The sequence below is a fragment of the Eptatretus burgeri genome, chromosome 6 (genome assembly GCF_056783735.1).
Source record: "Eptatretus burgeri isolate ZD-2024b chromosome 6, Ebu_testis_v1, whole genome shotgun sequence".
Classification (NCBI taxonomy): Eukaryota; Metazoa; Chordata; class Myxini; order Myxiniformes; family Myxinidae; genus Eptatretus; species Eptatretus burgeri.
In genome coordinates, this window is record NC_140966.1 from 88,692,361 (window position 1) to 88,708,219 (window position 15,859).

A 15,859-nucleotide genomic window follows, 5' to 3' on the forward strand; every position below is an offset into this window, starting at 1 on the left:
CTCTCTCTGCGTCTCTCTCTGCGTCTCTCTCTGCGTCTCTCTCTGCGTCTCTCTCTGCGTCTCTCTCTGCGTCTCTCTCTGCGTCTCTCTCTGCGTCTCTCTCTGCGTCTCTCTCTCTCTCTCTCTCTCTCTCTCTCTCTCTCTCTCTCTCTCTCTCTCTCTCTGTGCATCTCTCTCTCTCTCTGTGCATCTCTCTCTCTCTCTGTGCATCTCTCTCTCTCTCTGTGCATCTCTCTCTCTCTCTCTCTCTCTCTCTCTCTCTCTCTCTCTCTCTCTGCGTCTCTCTCTCTCTCTCTCTATATTCTTTCCTTGACTTGTTGTATATAACTATGGCCCTTGTGTCACTGTGCTGCCTTTTTATCCCCATGCTTTATGATTAAATAAAAATATAGGGAGGGATATTATAATCTGCTCTGTCTGTCACAAGATCACCTCCTCAACGGTTGTGCATAAATTCACCAAACGTGGTTGTTGTGATCATGACATGACAAGAAGGTTTGAGGGCAGTATCATTTTTGGCTTCACCCTCTGGGACGTGGCCGACCAAAAATGCAATTCCAGGCACATTTTTAAACATTTTTAAATGAAACTTTGTATATGCAATCAACATTGGGGGGCACTTGAAATATGTCGCAATTGTTTTGATTTGACCCCTGGTTCATGCCCTCGGGGGGTGGCCACTTGGAGCCACAGGGGTCAGGAAAACAAACGTAACTCAATTTGCGATTGGGTCATTCCAGTCGAACTTTTTGCCATCTTTCAACTTTGCTTTAGGTGGGGAGCATGTGGATTTGCGATGGTGCGCCATTGACTTCACTCTAGTTACACTTTTGGAAAGCTGCTCTTCCGCGGTCCTCTTTTGTATCGGAAATACAAACTCTTTCCATTCTCCTCCACTTCCATTTCTTGTCAGTTTGCTCTGTTTTTTTTTTCTCAATTTATCCCAGGTTGCTTGCTTCTTCCCACTTTCTCTTTCACAAGTGTAATATGTCGATTGCTTCTAAATGCTAAAGCTTCAAGAAACCATTCTATTGCAGCTAAAAGTTTAATTTGTTTGAAGTTTAGTTGGCCTGTTGGTGTTCCTATTCGAAATCCTGGCTAGTAATTTCAAGTTACCATTTTCGCAATCCCATTTACCATGCTTGTCTTTTGTCCAGTAATCGCCTTGTAACTCGTATAAAACTTCTCCGATGTCTACTGACGTCTTATCCTGCATGTGACTTATGTACAAGCTCCTCCATGAGCCTGAGATGAGAGTAGGGGTGGGGAAGTCCACGATGGATAGTACGGAATTGGAATAGGTAATTCAGGATGAGGGGAATGTTGGAACAAACTTGTGACATTCCATGGCAGTGGAGCCTGGCTGTCGGAATACAACAAAGTTGCTAATTTTGCTGCCACAATAATAATCTAATATAATGATGGTGTTTGAGTTTGGTCATTAATCCACTTGACATTTTTTGTTCTCTTTGGCTCGAACTTGATAATTTCCTACTTGTGGAATATTTAAAGCAATTCGGGAGGGGTGTGGTGGGGGTGGGGGTGGGGGGAGGGAGGGACTGGAACAAGTGTCTTAAAAAACATTGTTAAAAGAGATCTTAGAAACAAAATTTTCAAATCGTATGCTCTCTCTAGGCTAGCGGGATATCCTCAAGGTATGGTCACTGATATCTGAGCTATGTAGTCTGGGTTTGAATCTCGGTCCATCTATAAGCTTTCACCCTGGTGTTTCACATGCCAGGCGAGGCTTCTAAATGCGCCGTCCCTTGGATGGGCATTAAACCTGGTGTCTATCTGCCGGCATTAGTTGGGGACGTTTAAAGATCCCACGGTGTCCTTCACGAAGAGTAGGCGAGCTATCGCTGGAACCATCACCTAATTACAAATTCCTGCTCTAACTTACAGGGGGAACTCCAAGCCTGGCATGACCTTATTGCAGGTCCAGCTCCAGCTGGCTGAGATAACAGAGCTAGTTGGATTGGGGTAGAGGCCACAAATAGTTTGCGGCATAGCCTGGTGTTGGCTCAGTGGTTAGGGTGGCGGCTTGGGATCCTAGGGTCCTGAGTTCAAACCCCGTCGGCCACTGAATTAATACACCAGGAGGTTGACTCAGCCTGTCATTCTTCCGAGGTCGGCGAAATGAGTACCAGTTCCAGTGCGTGTTCTGGTGGAGGGCACTGCATCTTTGACACAGTCGCGCTTCAAGAAATGACAGCTCACCCGGCAGCTAAGCTGCCATACGACCACCACCAGTTTGCGGCATGTTGGTTCCTTAAAATCCAAGCTAAACCCAAGCACTGCTTCACCGACCCAGCCACACTCCAGCAATGATGCAACCAGCATCCATGGGCAGCATATGAAATAAAATTTAAAAAATACATTCTCTTCTCATTTATTCCCAATGACAATATCGAGAATTCTTAATGACAATCAAAGGAGAGGAAGTTCTGCCATTGGGAAATCATTTTTTTTTATTGTTTTTTCTTTTTTGCATTATAACCAATCTCAAGATGCTCTTTAATGATGATCCCTCATTGTTTTTGCCATTCTTTGTGTTTTTGCAGTTTTGAAAGCATGCAGAAGTTGTGTGAAAAATACAACCGTGCATTAGATAGCATTCATCAATTGGTGAGTATTTCTATCTTTTGCCCAACTTCCCCTTCTCGAACTCCCATCCGACCTCCTCCTCACCACCCCACCTTCCCCATCACCCCAAGTGTTGTTTGCAAGAAATCATTTTCCATTTATTCTCTTTTTGATATGTGATGAAAATCATAGTTTCCTGAAAAATGAAGTCTCATGAAGTTTTATCCATTAGATGATTAGTAGACGAGATTCTTGAGAAAGGTTTTATTGAAAAGCATTCGGATTGGCCTGTTCGGCATTGCCAGTGAGCGCAAGGCTCATGATGCTGGGTTCCCAGTTTTGTATCGCACTTACTGTTGCACTGTCCGATGTGTGCTTATGTCCTGGTAATTTATGTGAAAGCACAGTTTCTTACGAATGCACGGACTGGCTTCTTCTGCATGAACCTTAGATCACTGACGAAAAAATAAAAACCTGAGAATTGAAGAACCAAAAACCGAACAATTATTTGTAATCACATTGGAAAAACTTGTTCTTGCAACAACAACAACAACAACAACAACAACAACAACAACAACAACAACAACAACAACAACAACAACGACATATCTGCTTTCGCCAAGGGTAAGCCTCCCCCCGGCCCACAATCGAATGATGCCCATATTTTGTTCAGACCACCATCTGACCTTCACTTTCAACATTAAGATACAGAGGATAATTTAAGAAAATGTATCCCCCCTCCCCATCTGCAATCTATCCAGAAAACTCAACATCATGAAAATCTGAGGAAAATTATTCAAGTTATGATCAAAAATGTGCTTTTTATTAATTAGGTCACAATCTGAAAAAAGTAGGTCAAGGACACGAATCAAGTACCGGGTACACAACTTCAGTGCAGATCCACTATCATGATGCCAGAACATCTTGGAAGGCCAAGCGGTCTCTTTGAGATTCCACATTAGAAAAGTTGAGCGATTGGTGGGGGAGGGGGAGGTGGGAATTATTTATTTTTGTCAGAGCACCATTTGACCTTTAACTCTGAGCAGTATGATGTAAGTAAATGCTCTTTACTCTCGGCTATCTAGAGAGGGCAATTTTGTCCCGATTGGCCAAAAACTAGTCGAGTTGTTGCAAAAATTGAAATTTTTCGACAATTAGGTCATGACTAAAAAATTAGGTCAAGGTCAAAATTATGTTAACCCCATATTTTTATTCCCATTTATGAAAATTTTCATTTCGGAAGTCTCAGCCGGCTCTGAGATGCAGCTCAGACATTGGCAGGAAAAAAACTTAAATGGTGGTTTAGTACTCCTCAGGGTCTAAGAAACCCGTGGGGGGGGGGGCACAAATTGTGTAAACAAACCCTACAACAGCCATAAGTCTCCACTGAACAGCACATCATCATCATCATCATCCATCGTCTTGTGAGTTTTGAGGTTGAACATCTTTGCACAAACTGCTTTACTATATGTTGGGAGCTAAATCTCCGAAGAGTGTGATATACAGAGATACATTGAACAGATTAGTCGTCATATTGAAGATTCATTATCACGGCTCACCCACCTTCCGAACCCACTAAATACAGGACACCCTCTAACTTTCGGGACATGCAAGCACGAAAGACAACCTTGGCATTGCCGAAGGGTTAAAATCCTATATATTTCCTTGAAAGTCCAGTTTGACTTGCAGTTTTCATTTTTTCCACAAATATTTATTCATGAACTGGCAATAATAGTAAGTTTGTCACCTTAAAGCACCAATTGCGACGACAAATTTTCAAGTCCATGTTCCTTTAAGCTGATACAAATATGTTATCATGGAATGCCTGATCAAACGAAACTGACATTCTTTGTGCTCCCATCTTTGTTTCCGCGTGTGCACAGTGGAAAGGCACCACGCGGCCAATGAAGCTACAGACGCGGCCCTCTCATGGTCTTTTGCGCCACATCTTGCAGCAGGTGAGTTCAGCGGCTGTTTTTGCCACCATTTTCAATCACATGTGTCCTTTTATCACAGCGAGTAAAGCCGTGCCAGTCCGCGTTGAATTCTACCAAACGTGGGAGATTAGTGACAGAGTCCTTCCTCTGAGTTTCACATGGCACAGAGATTGGAGATATTTCACGTGGTAGAAAAGGAAAAAGTAGAAAAGCACCCTGTTCCCCTTTTACGTGCAATTCCTCTTCCTTTGCGGAGATGCATCTGTGCGTTATTTTCCCACTTCACCCCACGACCTGTCTCTTGACCGTTTACCCACCATTGTTTCACTCTTCCATTAGCCTCGACACTTGCAGGCGAAAAATTTTTTGAGACATTTAAAAAACGGGTAATTTGTAAGATTATATGTTCTTTGCAGAAAGAGGCATGCTGTGTTGCAATATATCTAAAAGCAAAGAAAAATATCAGAAATATTTGCAAGCTTGTTCTCCTCGAGGGCTGGCAGGATGGCCGAGAGGTATGCACACTCGCTTCTAAGCAGTATGGCGTGGTTTTGCATTCCAACCCAGCTATAAACTATCATCCTGGTGTACTACTGCAGGACTATCCATCAATGTGTTCCCTCTCTGTACATTAGAAGGACGTTAAGCATGAGGACACGTCTGCCAGAACCGGTCATTGTTGGACGTTGAAGATCCCACATTGTCTTTCGCAAAGAGTCGGCGAGTTGTCGCTGGCACCCTAAACAAAACCTGCTCCACTGCTCTTGCACATCTGCTCTCTATCATTTTCACCTTGTCATTTACCCAAGATCATCTTCCATCTGCTTGGAAATCCACCAACATCACTGCATTACATAACTAGAAGGGCACTCGGTAGAGCGCATAACTCCACCAGGCTGAATAGTTTATGTTTCGTATCCCACTGATCGGCCGGAACTGGATTTGAGCCTGAACTAAAATTTAATCAGCTTGTTCTTGTCAACTAATCAACTCATCCACCAAGTTTCATCCGAATCCGTCCACAAGTTTTTGAGATATCGTGCTACATCACATTTTAGCCCCATCACTCAATTGTGAAGAATCACTTTAAAAACTTCTCGGATACAGATCTAGATCTTCACCAAAATCTAACTATAGGGAAGGTGTTCTTTTCTTTGAAGGCTTCATTTTTTTTACTGTAGACAAGGAGATGATGTGCTTCACGCAAAAGCTCTAATTTGAACTCATCTGTCCACACGACATTCTCCCAGCAGTATTTTGGCTTGTTACCTCCACCATCGAAGGTGAAGGAGGTTATGTTTTCACCCCTGTTTGTCTGTTTGTCTGTTTGTCTGTGTGCAGGATATCTCAAAAAGTTTTGGACGGATCCGGATGAAATTTGGTGGACAGGTTTGATGTGTGACAAGGACGAACTGATTAGATTTTGGTGAATATCCGGATCTGGATCCAGATCCTAGAATTTTAAACTGATTCTTCACCATTGAGAGATTGGGCCAAACATTATATATCGTACGATATCTCAAAAAGTTGTGGACGGATTTGGACGAAACTTGGTGGACACGTTGTGTGTATGACAACGACGAATCGATTCCATTTGGTGAAGATCAGAATCCGAATCTGGATAAAAGAATTATTTAATTTCTAAAGTGATTCTTCATCATTGAGAGATAGGGCCAAAAACCATATGTAGCATGATATCTCAAAAATGTATTGGGCCGGATATGTTCTCGTGGATCAGATAGTGGCAGATAGTGGCATTACGTGGCAGAGGTACGCGCTCTTCTAGTTCAGGTGTGATTTGCCAAACTCCAGTCAAGCTTTCTTATGTGTGCCTCTCAGCAGTGGGGTCTTCCTGGGTCTCCTACCATAGAACCCCCTTTTATTGAGTTGGCAAAGGATGGTGCGAGTTGAAACTGTCGTACCTTGTGTGTGGCGGTAAGCTTGAATCTCTTTGGCAATTGATCGAGGTGCTTTCTCCACCATTCGAACAATCCTTCGCTGCAATCTTTGATCAAGTTTTCTCTTGTGGCCACGGCCAGGGAGGATGGCTGCAGTGTCATGGGTCTTAAACTTCCTGATAACTTTGCGTACGGTGGACACAGGAACATCAAGGTCTCTGGAGATGGACTTGTAGCCTTGAGATTGTCCATGCTTGGCTACAATCTACTGTCTGACCTCCTCAGACAATTCTCTGGTTTTCTCTCTTTTCTCCATGCTCACACACAGTGGCACAAAACAGCAGAATAACTCCTTTTCTGTCTTCAAACTGGTTGAATGAGTGATTTTATATTGCAGGCACCTGCAACTCACAACAGGTGAGTACAATTCCAAAGTAAAGGAGAATCACCTGTTTGAAATGTAATTATTTCTAATAAGTTCTAAAAGGTGCCAATAATATTGTCTGGGCCATTTTAGAATTTCTGTGTGGAATAACCTAAGATTTAGTCATTTTTTTTCAGCTTTTTTTTGTTTTGTTCCACTGCAAACCAAAAATGGTGCATTATTTGAAAAAGTGCAAGGGTGCCAATATTTTTTTGCCATGACTATGTCTTTGCATCCTGACCTTTCTCTTTCTCTTTCTCTTTTTCTCTTTCTCTTTTTCTCTCTCTCTTTTTCTCTTTTTTCTCTCGCTCCCTCTTTCTCTCGCTCCCTCTTTTTCTCTCGCTCCTTCTTTCTCTCGCTCCTTCTTTCTCTCGCTCCCTCTTTCTCTCGCTCCCTCTTTCTCTCGCTCCCTCTTTTTCTCGCTCCCTCTTTTTCTCGCTCCCTCTTTCTCTCGCTCCTTCTTTCTCTCGCTCCCTCTTTCTCTCGCTCCCTCTTTCTCTCGCTCCCTCTTTCTCTCGCTCCCTCTTTCTCTCGCTCCCTCTTTCTCTCGCTCCCTCTTTCTCTCGCTCCCTCTTTCTCTCGCTCCCTCTTTCTCCTGCTCCCTCTTTCTCTCTTTCTATCTCTTCCCCTCTCCCTCTCCCTCTCTCCAAAAGGACTGTCTGGCAAACCTTCCAATCCTCTTGAGGAAGTTCAGTTATTCAAACTTCTGGGTCTCACTATCAGCCATTGTCTTTCTTGGGCAAACCACATTTCAAAGTTGGCCTCTAAAGCCAGCCACCGACTGGCAGTGCCGGATTAACCACTAGGCCCGTGAGGCCAGGGCCTTGGCCTACGAAAAATATTTGGCCTACGAAAATTTCCGACGACGTTTTTTCCAGTCTTAATTATGTGACTCGACATGTGCAGGAAGGCTGTACACATCGTGAGCGAAGGTCAAGGTGGCTGGCACGCTGCCAGGCACATTGATCGTCGACAGTGAGCGTGGGAACCATATTATCACATCACAACTCAGCCAATCACAGGCGTCTCCGCTATCGTCTGGCTGATAGGTGGGATAACCTTCGCGCTGAGTATGAACATCCCGGCCTCCTCTTACTTTCCTGTGAGTTATCGAGCATCCTGACGCTTGCAGTTCTTCGTTTTGCTCTTATTTGTCGTTTTTTATTCTTGACTATGGCCGACGGATATATTCGGCACCACGACAGTGGTACTTGCAAACACGACAAAAAGAAGAGGCGTGAAACAGAAACAAAAAGACAGTCTGGATCCATCTTTAAAAAAAAATTCACCTCACCAGAGTCGAGAGGAACAAATGGAATGTGCGCATGCAGAGTCTTCTGATGTCAATGTCGAGGGATCAAGTAATCTCGCACTGCATCACATTTCGAAAGCTGATGATACCAATACCGTCGCATCAAGCAACGGGAGAAGCATTGAAACAACTGCAGCCAGTGCTATGGCTCGTAGTTTCAATCCTGATCCTGCTGAATGGACTCTTTCTGCAGAACTCGTAGATAATTTCATCCAGAATCCTCCCTGCCAAGATAGGAACGCAGATTTTTTTGTATAAGGCCTGAGTGTATCCAGATAAAACACGGTATTTTCGGTGCGAACACTTTCAGCGGAAACTCACGAATGGGGAAACGGTGAACAGGGACTGGATGCTGTTTTCTCCATCAAACGGTAAACTTTACTGCTACGTGTGCAAACTCCTATGTCCCAACGACGATGATTACGAAAGCCATCACAGTAATTTTTGAATTGGATTCAATGATTGGAACAATGCCTCTGCCCGTCTAGCGTCGCACAAGCGTGGGACTGCCCATATTCTCGCAATCAAAAAGTCGCTTGAAATGAAGGTGACATACAGGATTCACACATCATTTGAACAGCAGTACCTGCACGAGGAATCTAACAGGACTAATGTCCTGAAGCGAATTGTCGCTGTAATATTGTTCCTCGCCGAAAGAGGGCTTCCGTTCCGGGGCACGACTGAGCAGCTGGGTTGTGCTAACAATGGAAACTATCTTGGTTGTCTTAAACTTGTCTAAAAATTCGATCCATTTCTCACCCAGCATCTTGAAGTGTATGGGAACAAGGGAAAGGGAAGTGTATCGTACTTGTCATCAACAATATGCGACGAGTTTATCCTACTACTGGCCGAAAAAGTGAAATCTACCATCGTGCAAGAAATAAAGGATGCTAAATATTATGATGTTTCCGTCGATTCAACGCCATACGTTTCGCATATCAATCAGTTGACCGTAATATTTTGATATGTGATGCAAGATGGTAGCGCCGTCGAAAGGTTTCTACAGTACGTTGTCAATGAGCATCACGATGGTGAATATCTGTTTGGAAAATTGCAAGAGGTACTGGAAGCCAATGGGATTGATCTCATGGATTGTCGAGGGCAGTCATACGACAATGCAAGCAACATGTCCGGTGTCTATTCAGGCGTACAAGCATGAGTCTGTAAAATTAGTCCTTTGGCTCAGTGGGTACCATGTGCTGCGCACAGTTTGAATCTGGTAGGAGTCGCTGCCGCAGAAAGTTGCTTGGAAGCCGTCAAATACTTCGGACTTATTCAAGCCGTGTATAACTTTGTCAGCATCTCCCCAAAGTTGGGCCATTTTAAAGAAGTCACTCGATGAACGTGCCATCAAACTCAAATGTTTGTCTGATACGAGGTGGTCAGCTCGCGTGGACGCTCGTAAAGCATTTTCCGCAAGCTACAAGGACATAAAGAAGGTGCTAATGAAGATAGCCGAGCGCCCTAAAGACACTCCGTCAGTGAGACTGGAAGCCAAAGCATTGGCTGGGAAGATGGAACTGACCGAAACAGCAATCATGTGCGCTGTCTGGTCTGATCTACTTGGCAACATTGATCGAGTAAACAGATGTCTCCAACAACCTGGAATAGATGTCGGAGCGGTTAAGCAGCATTATGATGCCCTCTATGAATACATAGAGTCGCTTCGAAATGATGAAAGATTTGATGCATTTCAGGACCGCGCCAAAAAGATGGTTGAGTCCATCATTTACGCTGATGATAATTGTCGGGTCAAGAGGCGAAAGGTCTTCGACGAAAATGACGACGAAGAAGAAACCCCAAAATCTGGCAGGGAGAAGTTCAGAGTTGAGACATACTTCTCCATACTCGATCGCCTTCTGACAGAAATCCATCGGAGAAGAGAGAGCTATCAGAAAATCACGGATCTGTTTGGATTCATCCCCACGGCCAACAGCCTCAACCATGATACACTCTCTCGCAGATCAGAGAAACTGGTTTCAGCGTACCCTGCTGACGTTGAAATGGACAGAGTTCAGGAAATAGAACTTTGCTCGAAATACTCCAAGTTCATCAATGCATCGGACATGCTCAAGTACATTATTCACAACAATTTGACTCAGACATTCCCCAATATTTTTGTTGCCCTCCGAATATATTGTTTGATGTTTGTTACGAGCTGCGAGGGTGAACGCTCCTTCAGCACACTAAAGCGCATGAAAAATTGTCTTCGGTCGACCGTGGGGAAGGTGCGCGTGTCCACGCTCGCTCTGCTTTGTGTTGAATCCGAGATAATGAAGCAAATCGATTTCTCTGAAGTGATCGCGTTGTTTGCCAACCGAAAGGCACGAAAGAAGGTGTTTCAGCAGGGTGGAAATTGAACATACATACATTCCTCTGAATTTGTTTTCTGTATCGTTCGTTTCTCAATTTCGAAGCCGAATTGGATTTTACAGACACTTGTATATTTAAAAGTCGGACAAATCGCCATTTACCGCAGTCTGTTCCGATTAAATTTCATGTTCAAAATCGTCGTTTTGGTCACTCTTGAATTTGGCCTACGAAATCTCATGGGCCTTGGCCTACAAAGACCTTAATCTGGCCCTGCCGACATCCTCTGTCGTACAAAGTTCTTCCTTGGTGCACCTCAACTCCTATCCACCAACAAGGTCTTCATCCGCAGTTTGATGGAGTACTGCTTTCCCCTCTGAATTGGCTCTCCTGCCTCACCTCTTCCTTAGCTTGACGGCATGGAAACCAAGGTCTTCGATATTATTGGAATCTCTCACATGGAAGCTGCATCTATGGGCCTATCACTTTGCCTTCACAAACAGGTTGGTGGTCTCTGTCGTTTACTGCCTCCTTTTTGGTCTTGCATCCTCTTCTCTTTTCATGATTTGTAACCCCCCCCCACCCCCTACCCAGATTTCTGCAAGGTACACATTGTCCACCGTCAACCCCCTTCTGGTGAGACTCCCAAATTCCACAATCACTGCTCAAACTCCACTCACATGTTCCTCTTTTTTACTGCCTGTAGAACTATGCACATCCTCTTCAATCTCATTCTTCTATCCAGGTTTTCAAGACAGCTATTCACCACCATCTCAGATCATCTCCAATCCAACCCCATGATTTTTTTAGGAATGGAATGAATGAGTTGAGGTGACACCATGACAACGGTGGGCATGTCACGGCACAATTTGATTCACAAGGAGAACCAATCAGCACACAGTCTTGAGATGAGCATAGCCAAGAGGCGGAGTCAGCAGAGCACTGGTCCATAGTATGGACGTGAACAGCTCAGCACCAAGGACGAATATGCCAGTTGCCATCCGAGTTTCAGAGACCCATAGTTGTGGAAGCTTGGACAGGGTCCGATATGGGCACTGAAAACAGCCCGCTACATCTGAGAGAGCATCTGGGGGTACAGGATGCAACAACGGAAAATGACACGGTCCAACGGGCTATCTGGTTACCATAGAGACAGCAGGCAGACATTGCTCGCCCTCAGCAAGGTCCACAATCTGTGTGTCTTGGCCTTCTCTCTGTGTTACTCTCTGTGGTATGAAAGCGTAACATAAAACACGATAAGCTGAACGAATTATCGGGGGCGTGAGAGATTATAGTCGACTGTTCATTTATTGTGATGTGTGTTCTTTTCTCACTCTCACCCTCTCTCTCTGTCCTTGTTCTTCTACTCCCCCCCCCCACCCCCACTTCAATCAAAACCTCTTCCCACCATTAGTGTGAGTTGGCTGTACGTGGTTCGTTTGTTTGACATTGTAATGTTGGCATGCGTTAACCACACAAACATTGGGCATTTGGCACGAGCCTCATTGGAAGGCCATCATAAATCTGCAGCCGGTTAATTTTGAGTGACACAAAACCTGGCATGAGTGTTGGTGCTGCCAAAGCAGTCTCCTTGGCTATTGGGCACAATCCTGGACAGGTCGCTACTCCGACACAGGATACCAGCAAGCTGGCACTCATTTTGCCGACCTCAGAAGGATGACATGCAGAGTCAACCCCACCTGGTATTAATTCAACAGCCGAGTGGGATTTGAACTCAGGATCCTTGAATCCCAAGCCCACCACCCTAACCATTAAGCCAACACGAGGCATCGTGATATATGGCTTTATCAAATCGCCGTTCTTTGCAGGGCGGGCCAATCGAGCATCGAAGGACACCCAAAAACATTAACTCTTCCTTCCAAAATATTTATTCAAAAAAAGAACAACGATTTAAGTGTTAAGTGAAGCCATATCTATTCATTAAACCAAACATGATTTTATGATTCTGTGGACCTTTTAAGCTAAATTTCGACGCCAGTAATTGTGGTTTTCATCAAATATCTCACAATATACAACTCGGCAAAAGGGAGTGATCGACTTGCAGGACACACTGTATATTGTTTCATCCAAGGTAGAGGTCATCCGTTATGCTGAGTTGAACACCATCGAAAATGGCTCTTTCCATAGATTGGCAAAACACCTCTTTTGTGTTAACTTAATTTCCAATCCTGAGCAGAAGTTCATTTTTGGGTGCGGGTTGTGCATATAAACTGGTATTTTCTTCAAAATTTATCTGAAAAGTGCTCTGCGTATCATACATGACTGATCACGGTATTTGTGCACCTGCATAAATATCAATTCATCGTTCATCCAACGTGTCATTTTATCTTCTGGCCTTGTATTGATAACAAAATAACAACAACAATAATGACATTGTTCAAAAGCACTGAGTGGCAGCATTTGGTCGAAGAAAAACAAGCCATTAGAGATGCTCGTACTGCATTGCACTCACCAAAGTATCTCAAACTCGTGGTTTCACAACTCCCAAAGATTGCAACACGATTGCAAACCAACATGATAAAACAAACCAGTTCACAAAAAAAAAACAATCAAACCCAAGGTTTTTTATGATGAATGAGCAAGAAGCGACAATATTTCCACGATGGAATTGTCGAGGAGCTATTGCACCACGGTGCCGGCCATAAAATGCCAATAAAGAATTGAACACAGACAGTTGCAGTCCAAGGTTTTCATTTGCTTCCACAAAGAACAGAAAAGTTCCCCCGGTATCAATTTGGAGAAGTTTGATGGCCAGTTCTTGCCATGGTCCTTCGACAAGCTGAAAGCAACTTCCTCATCGTATACTGTTGCTGAGGATGCCGAGTCATCAACTTTGCCATCCTGTTCCTAATATATACACACCCTTGGTTTTGCTAATACCTGACTGTTGGTAACCACAAGGAATTACTTTACAAAGGCACCAAATGCTTAAAATGTTACAAGGCATTTATTTTTGTTGTATTCAATAACTGATACAAATGAAACTTTATTTTTTCTATTCCTTTCCTGGGCCACAAACTTGCTGTTCCACACGTGTGCATCTTGGCAAATGTACTTTGTAAATTGATCTCACTGAAATCGTTTTTGATATCAAGGTGATCTGTTTTTGTTTTTCTCCAGGTGTATAACCACTCGGTCACTGATCCTGATAAGCTGAACAGCTATGAGCCTTTTTCTCCAGAGGTGTACGGCGAGACTTCTTTTGACCTCGTGGCACAGATGATTGACGAGGTTCATATGGGGGAAGACGACACCTTTGTAGACCTTGGCAGTGGTAAGTGGTTGTCACTCATTCCAAAAATTGTTCAGTTACCTCATTGTAACACTGACTTTGGTTTTCACAACACTTTATTTTACCCCCAGCATTTCAGTCTTGGGGATTTTTATGGCCATAAAATAATTTTCGTGGCACTCATCTGGGTACTATGTAAACCTGGTTGATTTATTTTGGCCATTACTTTCTGAATCTCAAAATCATTGTTCCATTTTCCAAAAGTGTGGATAGCTGTGTGAAATTGATGGTGGAACATGCCAGAAGGGGTCAAAAAATAGGGAATTTTGGCCATTTTTGTTTGGCTCCAATTGCCATGAAAATGTCAGTCCATATTCAAAGTATCTGAAATATCAGGACCGAGGCTTTATTGGTTTATGAGGGAGAGCTAACAAAAATAGGTCATGTTCACAAAAAGTGATCTAGTTCTCCCAGTAGAGGGCCTCTGTGTGGATTTCAGACCTCTCAAACCTGCCTTGAATGCTACTCATGATCATCTGATGCTCCTGCAATGCTCACTAGGAGTACCAAGCATGGTCTGCTTCATCTGAAGTAGAGATTAGGGGTTACAAAGGAGCCGGTATCGTATCCTATGTGCAAGGCTGACAACACAACTCGGGATCCGGGTCAAGTCTCCGCTCGAAGTCCAGTGCCTATAGAAAGTCTACACCCCCTTTCAAATTTTTCACCTTTTGTTGCCTTGTAGCCTGGAATTAAATTGTATTAAATCAAACTTTCCCACCTTATTTACACATCGTAACCCACAACTTCCAAGTGAAAAACAAATTCTATAAATTTCAGAAAATTAATTAAAAATACAAAACTAGAATATCTTGGTTGGATAAGTGTCCGGCCCCCTGAGTTAATACTTGGTGGAAGCACCGATGACAGCAATTACAGCTGTGAGTTTGTTGGGATATGCCTCAACCAACTTTACACACCTTGATTGAGCAATATATGCCCATTCTTCTGCACAAAACGGTTCAAGCTCAATCAGGTTGCGTGGGGAGTGTTGATGGACAGCAATCTTCAAGTCATGTCCCAGATTTTTGATTGGATTTAGGTCGGGGCTCTGACAGGCCACTCAAGGACTTTTATCTTTTTGGTCCTTGGCCACTCCAGTGTAGCTTTGGCTGTATGCTACCGGTCATTGTTATGGTGAAAGGTGAACTTCCATCCCAATTTCAGATTTCTTCCAGAGGGCAGCAGGTTTTCCTCTTGGATTTTTCTGTTTTGCTCCATCCATTTTCCCTTCTATCCTGACAAGTGCCCCAGTCCCTGCTGATGAGAAACAACCCCATAACATGATGCTGCCACCACTATGCTTCACAGTAGGGATGGTGTTCTTTGGGTGATGTGCTGTGTTGGGTTTGCACCAAACGTAACGTTTTGCATTTAGGCTAAACAGTTCCATCTTGGTTTATCATGCCACAAAACTTTTTGCCACATGACTTCAGAATATCTGGAGAGTTTTTTTGCATACCTCAACCAGGACTCAAGGTGGGCTTTTTTGAGTAATTGCTTACTTCTTGCCACCCCACCGTGCAGGCTAGACTTGTGGAATGCTTGGGATGTTGTTGTCACATGCACACAGTGACCAGTCTTTGCCATAAAGGCCTGTAGCTCTTTCAAAGTTCCAAGTGGCCTCTTGGTAGCCTCTCTGATCAGTCTCCTCCTTGCTTGATCATCCACTTTGGAAGGACGGCCTGATGTAGGCAGGGTCTTGGTGGTGCCATTCGCTTTCCACTTCTTAACGATTGTCTTGACTGTGCTCCAAGGGATATTCAAGGCCTTTGAAATATTTTTCTACCCATCCCCTGATCTCTGCCTTTCCACAACTTTATCCCGGAGTTCTTTTGAAAGCTCCTTGGTGCACACGGTTGAGTCTTTGCTGTGAAATGCACTACCCAGCAGAGAAAACCTACAGGAACAGCTGATTTTATTCTGAAGTAATCAGAATAATGGCAATTTAGCACAGGTGGAGGCCAATTAACTTGGTGTGTGATTTTGAAGGTGATTTGTTACACCTGAGTTAATTTACCTATTATAAGGGGAGGTGGACAGTTATCCATGCAAGATATTCTAGTTTTCTATTTGCAA

At 43.7% G+C, this 15,859-nt stretch overlaps 1 protein-coding gene across 7 annotated transcripts in view; it reads left to right on the forward strand.

Moving 5' to 3' along the window:
* Positions 1–15,859, forward strand: part of DOT1L (DOT1 like histone lysine methyltransferase) — a 189,243-nt gene that overhangs the window by 35,099 nt on the left and 138,285 nt on the right. For all 7 annotated transcript variants that reach the window (XM_085886127.1, XM_085886131.1, XM_085886128.1 and 4 more), the window contains 3 exons: positions 2,565–2,628; positions 4,470–4,544; positions 13,609–13,762. In XM_085886127.1, the coding sequence (XP_085742253.1) occupies positions 2,565–2,628; positions 4,470–4,544; positions 13,609–13,762 (293 nt within the window). The remainder of the gene's footprint in view (positions 1–2,564; positions 2,629–4,469; positions 4,545–13,608; positions 13,763–15,859) is intronic.